We start from the raw sequence: 21,841 nt of genomic DNA, 5'->3' as shown, positions 1-21,841 counted from the left end.
AGTCATAGTATATATACAGTAAATGCAGTAACACAGTAAATATTGTGCAACATTACTATGCAGTGAGTGTATGCAATAAGTACAAAATAGATAATGCTATAAAGTGGAAAAGGGGATATAATCAGGTACTGTCCATAACAACCGGAAAGATATGCGTGTGTATATCCTAATTAGAGATCACATTCACGTGATGTGCATTCTTGCTTAGAAACGGTCCTGTGAGCTCCAAAATTGTCTTGACGTCATCGCTGAAAATCCCGGCAAACATCGCGCGCTTACGGTACGTGGCAGCTTTAGATGTTACTATAGCAACAGCATCCTTTCTCCCCCTCCTCTCTCCTCGCGTCCAGCATCCTCTCCTCCTCGCCGCGGGAGGTACCAGCATCCTGGACAGGAAATAAAACAACATGGCGCTTATCCCTTCCCAAATCCTGAGAGTAGCTATCCTGCTGTCGTATTTCTCCATCATTTGCAATTACAAAGCCATAGACATGCCCGCGCACCAGACCTACGGCGGGAGCTGGAAGTTTCTCACCTTCATAGATCTGGTAAGTGTTCCTCATAAACCCAGAGGATGTCTGGTTATTAATAACTAAAACCCACAGGGAAAAACCATGCGGCCCCAGTTTGTGTGTGTGTGTGTGTGTGAGAGAGAGAGAGAGAGAGAGAGAGAGATGATGCTTCCTGACTAAATCAGATAGCAACACGACCGTATGAGCTAAAAAACACAGGCCATCACAGACACACACACACACACACAGAGTTTACAATAACTCATCATCTCATTTGCATGAACATACAGGAGTTGCGCAAATCATATCCAACGTAGCATATGTAGGTTGTGTCAGGTGGCATCTGCGCATGCGCAAAGATGCGCCTTGTGTTTTTGTCCGAAAAGCTCATGACTCATGTTTTCCACATAAACGCCTTTTTTCAGTTATACAAAGAATTTAATAGAAATGGCGTGTGGTCACGTAACAAAGTTTTTTTTTTACATTCTACTTTGGCGCTTTAAAAACATTAAGACACGTTTTTTTTCTTTGAGTTTTAATGATTTTCTTGTTAAAATATATACACTGTCCCAAAAGTCTCCACACAAAGGGAAACTTAACACTTTTTTTCATTAAAAAGTCTTCCAAAACTATATTTACACTGGCAAAAAAAATCGAACTACTGTTCTGCTATACTACTACTGTATACTAGTACTAGTGTACTATACTTATTGGATGTTTACATTGACATGTAAAAAAGAATATCAAAACACAGAAAACATGTTCATCACTCATCTAAAACTTCAAAGATAAAATTTTACAAAACAATGATTATTTGCTCTTAATCAGTGTTATACTTTGAAAGTTTTGCAATGATCTGTTTTTTCCAGACCTGTTTTTCTGCCTCTCCCTACAAAGGGAGAGTGATCTGTCATTTTCATTTCCAAAATGGGCAAACATAAACAGCTTCACTTTTAAACTCATTAGTCTATATTTGCCTTGAGAAAGGAATGTTATTCTCTGTGATATATACCCAAGAACTCAAAGATTTCATTAGAAGATTTGCAAGAAAACAAGTACTTACAAGTGTCCAACTTGAGAAAGACACACCTCACTGCTTCTTCATTGGCTGCAATGTTAAATCGAAAAAGATAGAAACCAGTGTGCACAAACAGGTCAGCTGGCCTTATGGGCAAAGCTGCTAAGAAAATACCCCCATATAGGCAAATCAGAAGGAAAGGTTGTAGTGGGCAAGATGTACAAACAGTGGACATACTGGTGGTCAGACGCAGAGCTCAAGAAAAGATGTTAGATGCCTGCCTTACACCGTAATTGAATCATGGACGTGGAAACGTGATGATCTGGCGATGCTTTGGCAATAAGAGAGTGGGCAGTCTGCAGTGTGTACAGGGCATCCTCAATCTGCATGAATACTGAATGGGGATAACTTCATTTTTTAGATCTTTTCAGCATGTCTCTTGTATGGATGCAGTGAAAGGGTCGAAGACATATTTTAGCTCCCATGGTTTGTGCCATGGCTTCCTTTACTTGTGTTGGTTTGCTAATTACAGTATCAGTATAAGGAGCTAGCTTAAACTTAAAAAAGGTCTCCTAATTTGGAAAGTGTGCGTGTGTTCTATTGGCTTGTCTGTCATGTCTAGCTTAACTTATGAAACTGGGAGTCCATCTCTTTTCACTTAAGGAGGCCACTAATGAGTAGAGTCAATAAAAGGGCTGCTGCATGTGTAGCTTTAAGTCAAAATTACCCCCACTGGGGATAATATTACAGGGCAGTTACTTTAAAAAAGGCAATGTAGGAAAATGCGAAAGAGCAAACATCAGATTCATTCTGCAGCAGCATGTGACCATAGATTTTGGTAAAGCAGAACAACATTGTTAACAACATAGCCCCGAACACAATTATGCCCAGAGTTTAGGAAACAATCTGCGGTGCATCTGCGGGCATCCTTTAGAGCACAACTAAGAGTGGCATGTTGGTAGCACAAAGTTGATGTTTAAATTTACCAGATTTTTCCTTCTTGCACTCCAAAGCAGTATCAGAAATGAGTGCTTTTCTTTTACTATGCACAACACTGCATAGTAAAACAGAAGATTTACACTTTTTGGATATAAGCATAGATCTGCCGTTACTGTAGCATTCATGCTCATTATTGTTTTTATTTCTGCAGGTCATTCAAGCTGTGTTCTTTGGAGTGTGCGTCCTGACAGACCTCTCTAGCCTCTTGATGAAGGGCACAGCAAGCATGGAGCAAGAGAGACAACTCCGGAAGCTGATTGGTTTGCGGGATTGGATGATGGCTGTGCTAGCTTTCCCTGTGGGAGTAGTAAGTACAGTACATACAGTACCTAGGTTCATTTGTATTTATTTATTAGTCAGCGATTTTTATAGCGATTATAAGGCTATATCCTTGTCTACGATTGATTAGAAACCCAGAGCATGAAGCTGAGACTTAAATTATGTTTTTAGTGCAGTTGAGCAAATTTTTTTATTATTATTAAATCTCAGTCTAAACCACATTTCTGTAATTTATAAGTAAAGGTAATGATTGTTAACATAATAAAAAAAAGTTTCTGTGCGAGGTTAAGAAGTCCTGTCTTATTTGTTATAACTAGTTAACATCAGAAAGCATTGAGCATAGAGTGGGTTGTTAATTAATTTGCTATTTTGCAAATTGTTAAATTTTTAAAGTATTCCTATTTTAGCAGTACAAAACTTTGGCAGCATTCTACTGTGTGTTTAGAGCTCAGTTAAGCGGACAGTGGCAAACAATGAAAAAGAGCATACACCATGTTTGACTTAATTAATGTCATGTAATTTTTCCTTTCCAGCACACATGTTGGCTCTTGGACTCAAATTTTGACATGACTATACATTCTTGTCTCCACCCCTTGTTTTGCTCTCAGTTGGCTTTTCTGATTTCCATCTGTTTTTTGAGTAGTTCCTGATTCGTCTTTTTATTCATACCCTTTCATGTATATGTGTGTGGTTGTGTGTTTGTGAACGTTAACACTGCCTCCATCTTCATTAAGTCCAAGCCTTATTTCTGTATTTTTCTTTTGTTGTTCTCCTAATTTCACATTTCCTTAATTCAAGTTTACCTCCTAGCCCCCAAAAGCATGCTGATTTTTTGATGTTGTTCCAGTGTTCTTCCAATGTTGTTCCTAATAGAAGAAGATGTCTTGCTCAGCAGATTGGATCGGTTTTGAATTGGACCATGTATGGAGGCTGTTCCACACCTTATGGGAGCAGTGTGGCCTCGCTGAGGCCTGCGTTTTTTAGGGCGTTCTACACTCAGGAAGCTGGCAACTCTTGAATAACTGAAAGAAACCACATCAGTGGTGTTTATTCACCAAACCTGTCCTTCTGACAGGGCTCTGTTTATTTAGCCATGGCCAGATTATTCCTGGAAAGTGAAATGACTAAGGTATTACACAGGAAGCAGAACGGAAACTTCTTGCTCACATGGAACTACTCTTAACTAGGGTCGAGGACCTTGAACAGGAGTCACATGCTTATTTTACACTTCATAGATTTTTTGGATTTTTATAAAATCTGTAATTATAAAAATATTGAATGTAGGCTCGATCTGCTGCTTGATGTCATGTCCACATCTTCACAGAAAAAAAGACAAATATTACTTTGCATTCTGTTTTTTTTTTTTACTTTTTCCCCCTTTTTTTCAGAATTTTCTCCCCTAATTTAGTCGTGTCTAATTCGTCCCAGTCCCTGTAGACTTCCACATTAAGCTTCCACTGCCACTCAGTCGGGAGGGCCGTAGACCGCCCACGTGTTTCCTCCGATCCACGTGACGTCACCGACCATTTTTTTTCGAACTGCTCGCTCATGCACCGTTGGGAGCGGCGTAACACACTCGGAGGAACACCACTATCAGCTCCCTCCGCCTGCGCAAGCTCACAGACGCCCCTGATTGGCTAGTAGAGCCGTCATTAATGTGGGAGCACTAAGTATCTCTCATCTTGCATTCTGTTTTTAAGTAATAGAACTTATAGAAGATGTTGAATGACTAAAACCATAACTGAAAATATTCAAGACTTACTTGTTATATTAAACTCCAATATCCAATTTTATCCATTCATCTAGGAACCTTTGTAGTCCAACCAGGGACCATAGAGGATAATAGTGACCATTGTATTTAGTCCTATTTTGTATGACTGTGGTAGGACCTCCAGTCAACATTCCCACACACATTCACACAGTTTGGGAACATCAATTAATATCTAATATCACTAATCTGCATGTCTTTGGACTGTGGAAGGAAACACCATGCACGCAGACCTGAGGTGGGAATCGAACTCAGGATCTGGAGGTGACTGATGCTAGGTGACTGATAACCACTAATCTACCATCCTGACATAATATGCAAATTAAGTATTATTAATTTTTTTTTAATTGGACACTGACATTTCTTTCTTTTAACAAACGTTAATTTAAAAAGTCTGTGTCAACCTAATCAAATAAAAATAACTATATGAATAGATAAATTTATGATTTTTTTTTTTTTTTTAAAGAAAGGCGCTACTTATTTTGGCATGGTGTGACCAAGAGGTTACAACAGATATATACATTTGCAGCATGGTACAAAAATAGTTTTTTTTTCTCCATATCTAGATTTTCCATTCATGACAACTGTACAGGTGTAATTTAAAAAAAAAATGTAATTCATCAGTTAAAATTCTATAAAGCCTTAAAAGTATGCATAATTAGGGGCATGGCTGGAAATAAGGCTGGAAAATGTGGTTTGGGTGTATAATAAGTGAACATTAGGCTAATTTAAGTGAAGGTAAGGAATGTGCATAAATAATTGAGCTACAGTATCGGTGTTAATATTATTTGACCTGTAATTTGTTTGGAATGTGGAGTTTTGGCAGTGTATAAGGAGTGCTATCCAGCAACCTGAGCAAAAAGACAATTTGTATTAAACAAACTGGAAACAAAGAAAAAACACAATTAATGATTGTCATGTTATAACAGCAGTAAAGACAGTAAATCTATATTTGGCACTGCAATGTAATGTTTAATCTTTCTGAGTAACCTGTGCTGAACCACACAGTGCAATCAGTACAGATAACAACATAGAGCACCATGAAAGCTTGTTTATGGTGAGAAGCTCATATAAAGATTACAGATCTTATTTTATGTTTGTTTGATTTTACAGTTTGTAGTCACCATGTTCTGGATCCTGTACCTCTATGACCGAGATCTGGTGTACCCAAGACTCCTGGATAATTTCATCCCTCAGTGGCTGAACCATGGAATGGTGAGAGTTTCAACAACAACAAGACCTGAATACTATTTAAATAAACTATTGTAATATTTTAGGTGAGATATTTTTTCAATGCCGGGGGTTATCCTGATGTCAAATGCAAAAAAAAAAAAAAAAAGGTGAAGTTGTGCAAGAGGTGATTTGGAACATCCGTTTCTTGTTTTGATGACAGGTAAGTCTGACTAATGTGAGAACAGCAATGTTGTTTCTGTGCTAAAGCGCAGTCCCAACACGACTGAACAAGTCGTTATGAGTCGCAGAGAGAACTGAGACTGGGACTAGTTTCTGATATGTGAGCTGTCTTGACGGTTGCGGTGGATTATTATACCATTACACCAGTGTAAATATTTTGCAGCATTCCATGGTACCTCGTCTGTTTGTTTCTCCTTGCTTCCACAGCAACAGTCCTCCACTCCTCGATTGTGTTCCTCTAAAAACCCTGGATCAGTCCTCAATTCTGCCTGCCTGGTTTTTCACTGCTTACCTACAGCAGAGCAATTAGGCTCGTACACGGGCTTTACACCTCACTTACGAGGATAACAACCGGATTGAATTTCTTCTGAGGACTGTGAGGTGTTGATTAAGACGAAACTAGACTAGAAGTGCTAAAATGACTCATGTTTTCTGAAAGCCTGCTTTTGAAAAAAAAAATATGAAGATGACTGTGCTGTGGATTGGATAAAGAGCGGGGGAAGGGGGGGAAGGCTAGAAGATCACAATAAACCTTACAGATGTTGAGGAAACATCTGTCAAGGGTTTGGGTTGAACAGGAAGCACTAGAAATGCGAGCAACATAAGAGCTGTTCTCTCGTTCTCTTCCAATCATGAAAATTAGAGCCTTAGGAATCATGATGGTGGAGGTGGTAAAGATATCATAGTGATCGTCTTGAGAGACCAGCGTGACCAGAGACAGACAAAACGAAAACAACTTAAGATACGAAAACGTTTTTTTCCCTTTTTTTTTACTCACATCTTCCAATGAGTCTAAGAGTAATAAAAGGATGCCCCCTATCTGTCAATGTATGGTACTAAGACAGAATAAAATAAAATAAAATAAAATAATGCCTAATTGAGCAGTGCACATGTGGCGAAGCTTCAAACAGCTGAGAGTTTTTAGAAACTTCACGATAACTTCTTCAATCTTATCCCTTTCCAAATTGCACTTAGACAGTGTCTGGGTCAAACTTTTATTCATCGCAAGTGCAACAGAACCTAAATCAGACTTGGTGGCAATTGAATCTGTCTCTGGCGAGAGCGTGCCAGGCCACAATCATATTTAATTCACTAGGTTAGTTCATAGGAGCTTTAATTGACGCAGTGGGCAACAAAGCTCACTGTGTGGTGTGTATGTGAGTGTACTTGTATGCAGGCCTTTATGACTAATTACCAACGGTAAACAATTAGGTATATCTACATCAGCCTTTAGTCGTGTAGTGAACTGGAACTCGGTGAGACAAAGGTGATACGCTGTCCTAGCCCATTCCACCGGTGCAGCCCTCTGCACCATAAACTATTTATGGAGCTAGTTGTAGCTGTTCTTAAGCCCCACGCTCCACCTATTTATCCTTTTCCCAGTGCTCAGGCTGGTGTTGATTACTTCCCAAGCTGTTTATTCATCTTATCAGGTGACCATGATGGTCCTGAGCTAATGAAGTGCGTTCTGTCATTGACATCATTTTCCACATGCCAGGAAAGAAAAATTCACACTGGGTAAACCTGGCCATTTCTGGCATAAGGACTGGACTTTGTGGTGTGGAGTTTTTGGATGGCATGCATGGCAATGATTCACAAAATCATTTCTAACTGCACACTTCTGCTGTGATTGCTTCTTGCAGGAGTGAGCAGATCTCTATGCCAGAAGTCAAACAGCTTTCTCCTGCTTGACATATGGCACCTTGTTGTCGTCAGTATGAACATACTGTACACAACACCACTACACACTCCTCGATGTTCCCTTTGCCATACACTACACTACATGCTAATTTAACCTGTATTTTGACTGAAATCTTTATTACAACATTAGGATTCCTTAAACCTTGCAAATTGATAAGTGATGGCAGCATTCAGAAAAAAAAAACATCTGCCATGGAGCTCTACTGCATCCTGTAGAATACTGTCTGTCTGCATTTCACATCACAGTCAGTTAAACAGATTAATAACTGATGAGCTTGGGCTGTTTAGGTGCCAGGAACAAGGAAAGCAAATCAAAAGGTGAGTCCAGGTTTGTTGGGACAATGGGAAATGTTACTAATCCAATTGACTTGATGAATGTTATGTCATATAAAGGGGTGGAAAAATCCCCTGCTCATCTATGCATAGGAATTTTTTTTTACATCTGTAGATCTTTTCATGGGTGTGGGATCGATGAGAGTATATTTGGGTTGGTGTAAGCAGAGTCATTGTTAAATAAGCACTATTTATGATTGTAATTTAATTTATTTAAAAAAATGTATTTAATGAAAACAGGATTGCATAACTGTTAGCAAATCTATGTATGACATTAAGAAACCATGCCTTGTATGTTAAGAAAGGTTACAGCATCCAATCACATCTATGATTGCTTGGAACCCTAGAGCATAAAAGTATAACCTAAATCACTATGTTTTAAGCACAGTTGGACACCATATTAGTTTAGAAATATTAAAATTCAGTGTCAGGCTAAACCACCTTTAAGTTTAAGTAATAAATAAATAATAAATAAATAATAATATTGACTTTTACTCACTCACTCATTGTCTATACCAACTTATCCTGTATACAGGGTCGGGGGGCTAGCCTATCCCTGGAGATACACCCTGGATGTGGTGCCAGTTCATTGCAGGGCATACACATACAGTATACACACTCATTCACACACAACGGGCAAATTGGGAACGCCCATTAGCCTAATCTGCATGTATTTGGACTGTGGGAAGAAACTGGAGTACCTGGAGGAAACCCATCAGGCACGGGGAGAACATGCAAATTTCATGCACACAGACCCGAGGTGGGAACCCTATATGTATATAAGGCTTTAAAAACAAAGGCCAAAACACAGGACACAAAGGCTAGGACTTGGAATAGCTGCAAAATCATTCATTATTACACATGGCGTTCTGACAAATGAGTAACATTCTTTCACTTTGTGTATGGAAAAATTAGTGATAAATCTTTAAAATGAATATGTGAAATCACAGCACAAAAATAACCCACCTCTAATGTCACCAAAAGTAAACTTCATGCTGGCCAAAGCGGCTAAAGTACTAAATGGAGTAAATTGCCTTTTTGCTCTATTATTGTTGTGCAAATGAAACCATGCAACATGGGCCTGTAGAGTTTATGGTCATCTGGATACACCATGCTGTTTGTTTGTAGAGAAATCTTTACAGCTAAACCACAAGAACATGTCTACCTGCAACTTTAGCCCACAAACTGGGGGATAACATTAAGCATATGATTAAGCACATCTAGACCTGTAACAATTCAGAGCTTAAACCAGAAATTGGTAGAGTCTATACCAGATTTTTTTCCCCTATTATTGCTGGAAGAACTCTCGTTTTTTATTCACAGTTTATTGAAAAATGACAACAAACACATACTATTTGAGCGAGCTATGTTTCAAAACAACATATTTCCGAAAATATGATTCTGTTATTTAAGCTAACGTTTATGATAAAACCCATCTAAGAAAAACAACACTACCATGTAACCTCAACCCAACCCTGACCCACCAAGAGGTATTTAGTGGGGATTTCATTGCAGATAGCAGGGGGAGATGGACCTGTGGTATCATGTCAGCTCTTCTGTCAACTGGTAGGAGGCCAGTTAGAGAAATATAAGCCTTGACCTTGGGAGCACTCTCTCTGACACACTATCCCCTCCAGGAGCATTCTGCCTCCAGCCTTCATATGTACACTACAGATTCCACCTCTGCAGCCAGGTAATCCTCTCATCAGGTCAGGACAGACAGAAGGCCTGTGGAAATGTAGTACGGGATATATGAATCAGGGAATGAATCAGGAAGACTATCATGGCCAGATTAGACTGTAATGTTACTGCTAAAACATAATATAGCTCAAACTCAACCTTCATTACAGAACTGGTGGTTTCCAACTAGAATAGGCAATGTGTCCTCGCTTGGTGCATTCACTACGGTAGAGGGTGTTCCCATCTTCCCAAATTTGTTTGCAGACCAGGACTTCAAGATCCTAGAAAAATTGTGATGAACTTCATCACTGATTGGTACTGCTGAAGGAAAATTGCTGCCAACTGTAGGCATGGTAGTCGATGACTAAAAACATTGTAGCAGTTTGTAAGATGGTACAGTTTGTAGATGTTTTTTTTTTTCTTAAGAAAAATTCTTAAGCACCACAATTTCAACTCCTGATTAGTTAAAAATTGCCATCATTGCTGATATGAACATCACTTTCACCCTCACAATGACATAGCAACTTAAAGCGATTATTTTTGTTATTATCTTGGGAGGTCAATTGCTTTATTTCGACCAACAACCTAGTGCCCTTGAGTGAGGGAGGGAGGATGAAGTGTCTGGCCCTAGTTTTTTCTCTAGTCATGCTGACATGAAACTGTTAATAAAAAGAGTAGTTAATAAGCAGGGATCTGAAAACGTCCAGTTGACGTGACACGACAAGAATAAACATCTCTGGAAACTGGTGTACCTACTCCTTAGGTAAATTGTGAAAGTTCATAGACAGGTCATGGCCAATGGATAGTTAATTAAATCATGCCTTAGTGGTTCTCCTAGCACAAATGGAACGTTTACTTAAGCCCCTTTTCCCCCAAATCGAACCAGGTGATAGTTCATGTGGGGTGCTGTTGGTTCAGAGCCGGGTCAATAGCAAACTTCCTAAGCACTAGCATTGTTTTTTCATGGGCTAGAAAGTCACGTCATTACGTTACTGTATACGTCCATGTACACCTCTCCTTTCCCAGCATGGTTACTGTAGCAGCAATGCTATTCACAATGTTGGCAGAAATGCTAGCGCTAGCAGCAATGTTGGGGTCAATGCTTACGGCAAAAAATGCTAGCGGCAAAAACAAGAACTGTAGTGGTGAACTTTACCCTGGCTTTGCGAAGCCGTTCTCCTAGTTTAACTATCCTGGTTTTATCTTTGTTCTGGCCCAGCAAAGTGCCACAGAACCGGGTTTTCTGTCTGATGGCCGGTGCTTTGGCCGTCTAAAACAAGAACTGATTCAAAATTGGGCACATGCTACGAACTAGCTTTGTATCCACCTTGATGGAAAAAGGGTTTCAGTTGACTCTGAAAGGAAGCTTGATAGCATTTCTATCTTGCTTTCTAGCTGAAGGAGATGGAAATGAGTTAGGATGCAGATAACCTGAACATAACCCTTGTACCAGTGTTTGTTCAAGGAATGTAATTTCTTTCTTTTATCCCTAGCATACGACAGTGCTTCCTTTCATCCTGATTGAGATGAGAACCACCCGTCATTTCTATCCCAGCAGGCTGTGTGGACTCCTGGCCGTGTGCAGCTTCTGTGTGGGATATGTGCTTTGGTGAATACCTTCACTTACTCTCCCTGTTAATCAGTGTAGCCAGAAATATACACTATGTCCTACACTTTGACATTCATTGTAACTTTTACCAGAAAGGCTTAAAATAAAATCAACACACATAGGTGCGCGCGCACACACACACACACACACACACACACACACACACACATACATATACACTATCTGTTAATCATTGTACAATTTCTACATCTATAATAGATACTCAGATTACAGTAATTACAATCATCCTTAATAAAACGGAGCAATAAAATGATTTATAAAGCAAATCATTCACATTCTCTAAATAAATTTAAACTATTCTCAGGAATCCTGGAGTGGAATTTACGTCATAACGACATACACATACTCAGAGTCGGAGGTTCTTTAGACGAACAATAGGAGCAGTGTCTGCGAGGCAGAGGTCCTGGTAGACACATTGACACTGCCGTTATTGGTTCTGCAGCTCAGACAGACAGACAGAGAGACAGACAGAAACGAGTGTTGTAAGCCTACAAGTATGTATCACATGCGCTGTAACAATCTCTTTGTCTTTCTTTGAGGATGTGTTGGGTGTACAACGTGACCGGAGTCTGGGTGTACCCATTCTTAGAGCACATTGACACGCTGGCCAGAGCCGTCTTCTTTATCCTTCTCACAGGTCTCACTAGCGTGTACTACATCATGGGTGAGATCCTCAACAACTACATCTGGGATTCTTCAAGGAGTAAGTGTGTGTGTGTGTGTGTGTGTGTGTGTGTTAACACGACACTGTATCAGACTGTAGGTGTCACTCCTAGAAGAGAGTCATGTTCTCTAAACGTGCATGTGGTCTTGTGGTCAGCACCCACACAGCATGAGTGTTGAGGAGCATGGAGTAGGGTGGGTGTCAGGAACAGACGGGAGTTTGGGCAGTCTGAGAACAGCAGATGGTGGAGTCTTCTTGCCCTCCTACCTGATTGACAACGACCCACAAATCACTGAGTGTTTGTGCACACACAAACACACAAAACTTATGTGCTGCAAACATATGCTGGAATTCTACACTTCCAGTGTTACACCATTTCAGATGGTAATATGACTAAGAGTTAACAACAGATAGCTGAGCATGAACTGAGCTTATTATCATCATTATATTTGCGCATCATTAATCTGCTGAGACCTGGACACTGACGCATTATATGGCACATGTTGGAAAAATTTACTATCATGAAAAAGTTTGTTTTCTTTTGAAATTGAATTTAAAAAGTAAAACTTACATTTTGCATAAACATTTTAAGCATTTTTTTGTTTTCAATCTTTTTTGGTGATTATGGCTTAGTCATGAAAATCAAAAATCCAAAATCTTAAAATATTATAATATTTATTTCAAGTTTAAGTAATTACTATAAGTACAGTATAAATATTATGTATCTCTCAGCCAAGTTCAGTATGCGCATGGTGGAAGCCTTCCAGAAGATGATCATCAATACCCTATTCAAATAGGTTAAGCCTCAGAAGGTGATCACTAAAGGGCTGGCTGTTTGCAGAGTGCTGTACTGAGCATATTTTTTGAAAGGTGACTGGAAGGGAAAGGTGTTGTAAGAAAAAGAGGGATAAGCAACATCGATGACCATAGTTTGAAAAAGATTGTCAAGCAAACCAATTCAAAAACTTTGGAGAGCTTTACAAGTAGTGGACCTTGTATAGGCTGGAGTCAGTGCATCAAGAACACACAGGTAAAACGTCAATTGATTTTAAAAGTCAATTTTGCTCTTCACTTGGAAGTCATAGGAAAAGTGGAAAGGCACAGGATGTAAATGGTACTGGATTTTTGGTTATCATGATATATTATGAAGATATTTTGGTCATTAAAATTAAAACCGAAATGCTTAAAATATTTAAATGTACATGAATTAATGAATCTAGAATATATGAGGTTTTCACTTTTTTATGTTAAATTGTGAAAGAAAGTCTACTTTCACAATATTCAATTTTTTTTTAAATCCATTGTATTTGATTCTATTGTATTTTTTTCTGCCTTCCAGGTGCTTTAGTGTCAAATAAGGATAAAAGTGAGTGAACCACCTGAGGAAGAGAGACTTCAGCTGTGCTGCAGCTCTTAATGTTTGGACAGTGAGTCTGGACTGAGCAGTAAATTTGAAGCTTTGGGTCCTTCTCGTTAATCAACACATGTACTGATGTTGTTGAGAATCCCTAAACACCTTGTTGATTTTAGTCTAGCTCCTGATTTTTACTTTTCTCACTTTGATGAAAGCACAGCATTTTGAGAAAACTTTGGTTTATTAGATTTAAAAGATTAAGATATTAATCATATTAATCTGAGGAAATGTGTCCGTTTACAGACACAAATCAAGTATTTGTACAACCTTATTTTGTGTTATAAACTTCATAGCTTAGATGCAGCCTTAAAGGATACAAGAGGATATGAATCCATATAGATCCACCATGACCAAGAACAAAAAAGTGCTTATACAAGATGAATGGGTTACTAGATGTATACAGTTTGTACTGGTTATGTATATGCATGTAATGCATCATATTTGATGCACAAGGTTCTGAAATGTAAACACAGACCAGGCTGAAAAAATGAGCTGAACTACAGAATTCAGGTAAAGCAGAAATAAACACAGTCCCAAAATTACAGATCTAAAAGAACAACAAAAGCAGCAGGGTAATCCCAAAGAAGAGTAAACAAAAACTCTACATTTGGTTTAGTTTGTTGAGGATGGTAGGTTTTAGTCTTGATTTAGATTGTAGTCTCAAACCAGGATGTGAACAGGAACTGGATCTGTTTATATGTTGCAATTTTATGTTGTGAAATATATAGGTAGCCTATCGAAATATCCATATAATAAATTTTATATATATTTATATATATATATAATTTGTTTTATTCTGATGTGGAGCAGCCTGTGTATGAGTTGTTACTTTAGAAACAATAATGTATTAGAATATAAACCCAAAGTTCAACCAGAACTACTTTCCAAGCTGGGCTATTACATGAAAAATAATAAACACCTTCTGACCAATCAGATTCTAGAATTTACCCATACTGTGGAACCTCTCACACACAGCATCTCACACACTTCAGCCTCTCACACACATCATATTACATACATAAGCCACTCACATGCTTCAGTCATTCGTACACATCAGCTTCTCACACACATCAGTCTCTCACATACTCCAGGCCGTCGCACAAATCTGGCTCTGTCATACGTCGGCCTCTCACATGTTCCAGTTTCTTGCACAAATCTGCCTTTCACACCCATTAGCCCTGCCCTGCACTCGCTTCAGTCTCTTGCACACATCAGCCTCTCACCTGCTCCAGGCTCTCGCACACATAGGCCTCTCACACATTTCAGTCTCTTGCACACATGAGCCTCTCGCACAAATCAGTCTCTCACACTTCAACCTCCTGCACACATCCACCTCTCACACACACCAACCTTTTACTCACATTACCCTCGCGCACACGTCTGCCTCCTGCACACTCCAGCCACACTCTTGCACACATCAGACTCTCACACATCAGGTTCTCGCCCACATCAGTCTCTCGCACACATCTGCCTCTCGCAGATTTCGGCCTCTTGCACACATCAGACCCTCACACAGAAGGTTCTCCCACACTCCAGCACCTTGAGCACATCAGCCTCTTGGACATTTCACCCTCTTGCTGAATAAACTATTCTCCCCAACACTCTGTTGGAAAAGATGGAAAGTGTGTTGTAGGGCATGCTGATGTCTTCATGCACAGGAGGTAGCATAGAACACCTTCCAGGTTGAGATACACCAGATCGCTAAGTTATTGCTCTCTTAATGCTGCCTCTGAAGTGTTGCACAGCATTTAAAGAAGTTGCCATGGCAAGCAGTACTGAGCATATAGCATCTGAACTGGTGCAGCTCCTCATCCATTTATGCAGCAGCATTAAATAAGAGTTTCACTGTACTGTAATGTATATAGGACAAATAAAGACTTTCATCTACTGCAGCGTCATGGTCTTAATTGAATGACTGGTCTCATTTGTCCCCTTATGAAAATATTTATAAAAATTGCCCCTACATGTAATAGCTGTTCAACCTTTAGTATAACCTAAGTATATGGAGCTCAGTCTTTTACTTTCCTGTGGAGACATTTGGGTCCACACTCTCTTAGCAGAACTGCTTCAATTTACATTTTTAAGTACAAGCTGCCTGGATAAGGTCTATATTAATGGGGTTTGAGGCAGCACTTGTCAGGACATGAACCTTCAATAGTGCTTTGGCTAGGAGCATCAGATTACAGAATGATGCCCAGATATTCTCCTTCAGAGTGTATCAATTACAGTAGGCACCAAAGCATCCCCACTATGTTTCATTGTTGCTATAATGCTCTTATTGTGGAACGCCGTGTTAGCTTTAGACTAGATGTTACATGTCTTCCACTTTTGACTCATCATTCCACAGGACATTATCCCAAATAGCATGTGGGTCAACAGGGTATTGCTTTTGGCAAATGTGAGATGAGGGTTTAATTTGGTTAGTATTTTTTTGCATCCAAGCTGTCCCATATATATTGTTTTGCCCAATCTCTTCATAAAGGTGGCACGCTGAGCTCATCTGAGGCTGTAGAAGTACCTTAAATGTTTTTATTGGGATTTCCTAGACATCAATGAGACAACCAGTTCTGTGTTTCAGTCCCATATTTGGATGCTTCTATGACAGTCTTTTAAGAAAAATAACTCTTCCAGGAAAACTTCTGCGAAATATATGCATTCCAGGACTCATGGATCACCTCGTGACGGATTCATCCACATGACGTCAGCATAGTGCAGTTTAATAGTGTCTGTCAAAGTGCAGAAGAGGAGATGAGATGAGAAAAAACAGCTCCAGCTGATAAAATCAAGTGCTAACACTTGACATCCCGAAACAAGACTGTCAAAATCGTCACCCTCTCCCCATACTGTTCTATAATCTTATGGTTAACAAAAAACTAAAAGCAGTGATTTAATTATGGTTACATTAGGAAACGTTGCATGTAAGTTCTCACTTTATCTCTTCGTCCTAATGTTTACATACGTTTCTTGTCTGTGTTCGTGTGTGGGTCTCACTCCGTCAGCACATTAACGGCTGTACAACACCTCATAGTCTTCTTATTAACACCATCGCTCCCTCACGCAGAGGTGGCAAAGTGAATGCGATCATGAAGGCTTCTCTCGCATGAATTAGCATCGTAATCTGAAAATCTTTCAGAGAGCAACATTTTTTAAACACTCACCTTAGGTACACATACTGTCCCTAACAGGTCTCCTCTTTTTCTGGTATTACTTAGCCATTCAATTTAACCTATGGACTTTAGGTTACAGTATGTCTTCATTCATTCATTTGTTCATTAATTCACCTTCATTGCTTGTTTTATTCTGGTCAGTTTTTATTAATGCTTGTTTGTTTCTTTATTATGTAATACTTGAATATTTGGACCTCTTAAACAACTGACATCAATCTTACAAAGTTTGATCACATGCACATTTACATTTAGGCACTTGGCAGATGCTCTTATCCAGAGCAACTTACAAAAAGTGCTTAGAAATTTCCGTCATTGATAGATACTTACACTGGGTTCCTAGATGACTAACTAAGTGCCATCAGTCAAACACAGTTGAAAAGGGGGACTTAGTCCAAGTACTGAAGAAAACAGATTGAGTCATCGTTTAAAGATTGTCAAAGACTCAGCTGTACGGACATCTAGAGGAAGTTTATTCCACAACCTAGGTGCCAGAACAGAAAAGAGTCTGGATGAATGTTTTCCTTAATCCCTGAGGGATGGTGGGACCAGACGAGCATTGCATTTTATAACCTTTCAGATGCACTAAAACAAACATAACACGTAAACAACATGAACACATGGATTCTTAGTGCCTTGTATCAATAGTTCCGGCTGCTGATGTGTAATGATATGGGGGATATTTTCCTGGCACACTTTGGGCCTCTTAGTACCAACTGAGCATCATTTAAATGCCACAGCCTTCCTAAGTATTGTTGCTGACCATGTCCATTTCATTATGACCACAGGATAACACGCCATGTCACAAAGCTAAAATGATCTCAAACTGGTTTTTGGAACATGACAATGAGTTCACTGTACTCAAACGACCTTCAGTCACCAGATCTCTAACAAAAGCACACATTTGGGATGTGGTGGAACAGGAGATTCACATCATGAATGTGCAGTCAATAATTCTTTTATGTGGCAATTAATGTAATAGATCTTTTTCCATCTCTAGTATCTAACCATTGGAAGGTGAGCATATAATTACTGGCTAGAAAGAAAGAAAGCAGTCTTCAAGCCTATTTAGATTAACTTCAGGATTTATTTGATTAGACAAAAGATGTTAAAACTGTGACAAAAATAACTTAATAAATTTTTAAAATAATTTATTAAGAAAGCAAGATTTTAAAAAACATTTACAGTATGTGTTTACAGCTACTGTAGCATTAACACTCAGTTTTATGCAAACGATGTGACTCAGGGTTAGATAAGGACAGACAGAAGAGGAGGAGTCGAAGCATAAAAGATGAAAGTTGTTGTAAACCACACAGTGCAGTCTGTCACAGCTGGAGGAAAGGAAGTGTGAGTTTTATTTAGTTTTCCATTTCAACCTCGAGAGGAGCTGCTTCTGTGTGCGTGCTGATGGCGCCCCCTGCTGGACCGACAACTTCTTTCCTTACTTTAGGCTTTACCACTGTAACAAGTAACAATGATGTTAAATATCTCAGAAGAATAAGAACTTCAACATTCTGAAGGTATGGGACAAACTCACCGTTAGGGTTCTCCTGCTTGTAAAACGTCTTCAGCATCTCAACAGCCTCGTCGCCTCTGTGTCCTGGTAGACACTGGAATATGAAAAGTGAATCATCATTGTTATAATAGTTAGATTCTGACTCTATGGTTACATTTGGTTTGGTTTAAACTTGCCTCGAAGCTCAATGATTGAATAGTTCATGGTTGATAAAAAATAGAAATAAATACAGTCACAAGCAAAGTAAGAACATTTATTCAGATATTTCCTAGAAATTGTTTTAGGAAGTCACTAAAGGCACTTCAGTTAATAAAAACACAACAAATGCAATTTCTCCTTCAGAGACCTTCAAAAACAAGCTGAAGGTATGACAAAGGCAGAGCATCTTTCAGGAAGAGGCACTACAGTTCACCTCAAGCCCAAGACAACTTCCAAGCTGAAGCATCAGGTATCAAAATTGACTCTTCCAACTTAAAGAGAGTCCTGCCTAGAAAGACCACTGAGAAAATGGTAAAATAAAAAGGCTAGGTTGAAGTGTGGACATCATCACCATTCATTTAGAAAAGTTTCTGCTTAGATGGAGTAAAAATGGTACTGGCAAGGAACATCTCAATGATAAGAGCTAGAAAGATTAGGAGGCCCACAGACAACTTCTGTCAGGAGAAAGAGATTTAAAAAAAATCTACCGAAGTCCTGTGATGACCTTACAGAAGGGCTACAAACAGAGGTCAACTGATCTTGTTATGAAAAAAAAAGAAGGAAAAGACAAGGGGAATGAACAAAAAATCTTGTTACCTTGAATGATGTTCCAGTGTGGGGAAGATCCCCTGACGAGATGTCCAGGACTGACCCGCAGCCCCCAAATCTTTCATTCTTACATCCATACACAACCAGTGGGATGTCTATTAACATCAGCGTCAAGGAAGTGTAGGTTTTTAAACGTGACAACAGAGACGTACAAGTGAGTGAATTTGGCTGAGAGATTAAAAATGTGTTAATCAGGATGATATTGGGCCAACATGAGCGACACTGTGTATCGATCACAAACAATCTCTATAATTTACAATCAAACTCCTGTGTAAGTGATCAATGATACCCTTACTATACAAATTTCAAATAAGATTTAGTAAGAAAACCAGTATTATGATACATCTCAGCAAACCAAAATATAAATAAAAGACAAAAAAGTAATATAAAGGAGACCACAGATGATAAAAGATACTGAGCAGACGCAGAGCAGCGGCACACAGGATGCAGGGTTCGACAGTCACATAGAGGACAGTGTTCCTGCACACCACCTTTGGGTCCAGCTCTCTGTGGGAACACCAGTCCAACATCTGGTCCAGTGCCACCATTTCAGCATGGCGTGTAGCCTTGTCCCAAACCGAACAGTTTTGGTCAAATGCAAATCTGTGGAATTCGTGTTTTGAGGCAGTAAATCTTTATGTTCAATTGAGGAAGAAAAATACTTACATTTTTTGTTTCATTCACCTCATTTCTTCCTTTGCCTAAAACCATATTGTTGTACACCAGAAGACATCCAACAGGAACCTCTCCACTTTCAAGAGCCTCCTTCGCCTGTTTAAAGATTACCCATGAAGTTTGAATACTAAATAGATCATAATTTTTTAAAGTTCAGTTTTAAGTTAAATGTAATAAACTGGACATCAGTACCATGGTAAACGCACTGGACATCCATCTCTGAAGCTCTGTGTCTGAGGGCTGGAGGAAATCTTTTACATCATTTTTTGTGCTGTCTGGTCGCATTTTAATTATATACATTAGAATAGACTTCTTTTACGCATTAAATTATAAATTTAATGTGTGCGAGATCCAGTGGAAAGAGGAACGTTGAGTGTCTATGACGCGTTTCCACTCGGGGACAGGTCAATGGAGCTTAATCACCACAAAACAGTCATATCATACACAAGGCCAATAGAATGTACAGAATGCATCTACTATGTATCCTGCTGTAAAATAAAACATCATGCCGCATGTATTGGGTTTATGAAGCGAACGCGGTATTGTTTGTAGTAGCTGCGTAATAGAAAAATAGAGAGTACAAAAGGTGAGTTTTTAAGAATTAATTACTCGTCAAATTAAATACAACACTGATAATTGCATGGAAAATGCAGTTTATCTAAACCCTGTTTGTTTTCAATGAACACACACACAGGAGAGCCTAGTCTCCAAACATTACAGCGTCGCACATTTATTGCGTCATCATCCGGCTGCTGTAGAGACGGAAGATGCGATTGTAGTAGATAGGTGCGTTCCAATCGGCCCGAAGTACCCTGCGAAGGATACTTCACAGGTTGTTAAGCCATGTTAAGTGTGATTCCAAACTGCAGGGAGCAAAGGGAACTGCGAACGGTGTAGGGAACAAGTGAACATCAGGTCTTCACTTTACCGGAAAAGGAAATGAAAAATCAGTCATTGCGTCTCGCTGGAGCTTGAAAAAATGGAGCTCGAAAAAAGATTAATATATTATTATTATTATTATTATTAATCAATAATGTATTTATAAGGTATACTAGTTTCAGTAGTATATGTTTCATAATGGTATCAGTTTTTGTTTTAAGAAATATTCAATATTAAATGTCGGTGGTGTGAAATATCCATAGCAGCAGCGACAGGTATCCAATATAGCCTTATATTACTATGGTAACGCACGAAGGAAGTGACGTCTGCACTGGTGACTTCGCAGGATGTTCCGAATGGTGAAGTTTTGCCTAGGGAAGTCCACCGACACTTTCTGCAAACGGAGCAGGGAGTAGGAAGCACCCTGTAAAGCACACATAGAAATGGAACGCAGCCACTCTATGAAGAAGTCACAATAAATGATTGAGGAACATAATTCCAAAACTTTTATATCGAAACCAGCAGCAGCATTTTATTATAATATGATCTTTATTAATATACATATTAAAAGCGGAATGTCTAACAAAACAACTTATAAAAATCCAAACGATTTATTAAAATCACCAAATATAATAAACAAATTCACCTGGTGGATTTCTGAGTTAACAATATATATATATATATTTACTGGAATATCAGAAAATATGTATGTATGTATGTATGTATGTATGTATGTATGTGTGTGTGCAAACATTTTACTACACACTTGTAATCACAACATTTTATAGAATGTCTCTATGTGCAGTAACTTTACAGAGGACCAAACCCCTTTCCAGGGTGATGACACCCCTGTGAGATCCACAAAAGTGTGTCAGGGTTGTTAAGATTAAGCGTCAACCCCAATTATCACCTTTGGTACGAACTGAAGCTGGATCAGCCTCGACATTCCAGCATCAGTGTCCGGGCTCACTGATGCTTATGCAAATCCAAACATCTAATGGAAAACCTTCCCAGAAGAGTTGTATGTGGTAACATACAGTAAGTAGAAAAGAGACTCTGTGTTAGTGTCCATGGGTTTGAAATGGACACATGTGGGTATGCTCATGGGGTCCACATACTTTTCTATAAAAAGTAGAAAAGTACTCACTGAAAGTCAAAATTCATCCATCAGGAGTTCTATATGTGTAAAGAACATCAGCGCGTTCTGCTTTTAGCGCAATATCTGGTATAAAGCACACATTTTCTGTAGTGAGACCCGGCTTAAAAGTCTGCATGCTGCACCATTCACAGTAAGGGAGGAGCTAAAAAGACTGGTGACTGGGGGGTTGCCAGATCAGGGTAGTTCAATAATTCCCCAAATCTTTCCTTACACCTTTACTTATCACATAT

The 21,841-nt window shown here is 39.0% G+C and overlaps 2 protein-coding genes across 2 annotated transcripts; one reads left to right on the top strand and one right to left on the bottom strand.

Annotated features, from left to right (window-relative positions):
• Positions 1 to 401: 401 nt before the first annotated feature.
• Positions 402 to 14,011, top strand: aig1 (androgen-induced 1 (H. sapiens)). The gene is made up of 6 exons (XM_053485954.1): positions 402 to 548; positions 2,681 to 2,836; positions 5,690 to 5,791; positions 11,197 to 11,312; positions 11,873 to 12,036; positions 13,337 to 14,011. Exons 1-6 carry the CDS (start codon positions 408 to 410, stop codon positions 13,369 to 13,371), a joined length of 714 nt encoding a protein of 237 aa, XP_053341929.1. The 5' UTR covers positions 402 to 407; the 3' UTR covers positions 13,372 to 14,011.
• Positions 14,012 to 17,642: 3,631 nt separating this feature from the next.
• On the bottom strand, positions 17,643 to 21,717 carry adat2 (adenosine deaminase tRNA specific 2). The gene is made up of 7 exons (XM_053484609.1): positions 21,600 to 21,717; positions 19,766 to 20,876; positions 19,565 to 19,669; positions 19,314 to 19,464; positions 18,887 to 18,993; positions 18,113 to 18,185; positions 17,643 to 18,034 (listed from the first exon to the last, which is right to left on the bottom strand). The coding sequence occupies exons 2-7, from the start codon at positions 19,871 to 19,873 to the stop codon at positions 17,934 to 17,936; spliced, it is 645 nt and encodes a 214-aa protein (XP_053340584.1). The 5' UTR covers positions 19,874 to 20,876; positions 21,600 to 21,717; the 3' UTR covers positions 17,643 to 17,933.
• Positions 21,718 to 21,841: the final 124 nt, after the last annotated feature.

This window comes from Clarias gariepinus, chromosome 2 (assembly GCF_024256425.1).
Source record: "Clarias gariepinus isolate MV-2021 ecotype Netherlands chromosome 2, CGAR_prim_01v2, whole genome shotgun sequence".
In the NCBI taxonomy this organism is placed as follows: Eukaryota; Metazoa; Chordata; class Actinopteri; order Siluriformes; family Clariidae; genus Clarias; species Clarias gariepinus.
The sequence above is the reverse complement of the archived record's forward strand: the minus strand, read 5'-3'. Positions and strand labels throughout refer to the sequence as shown.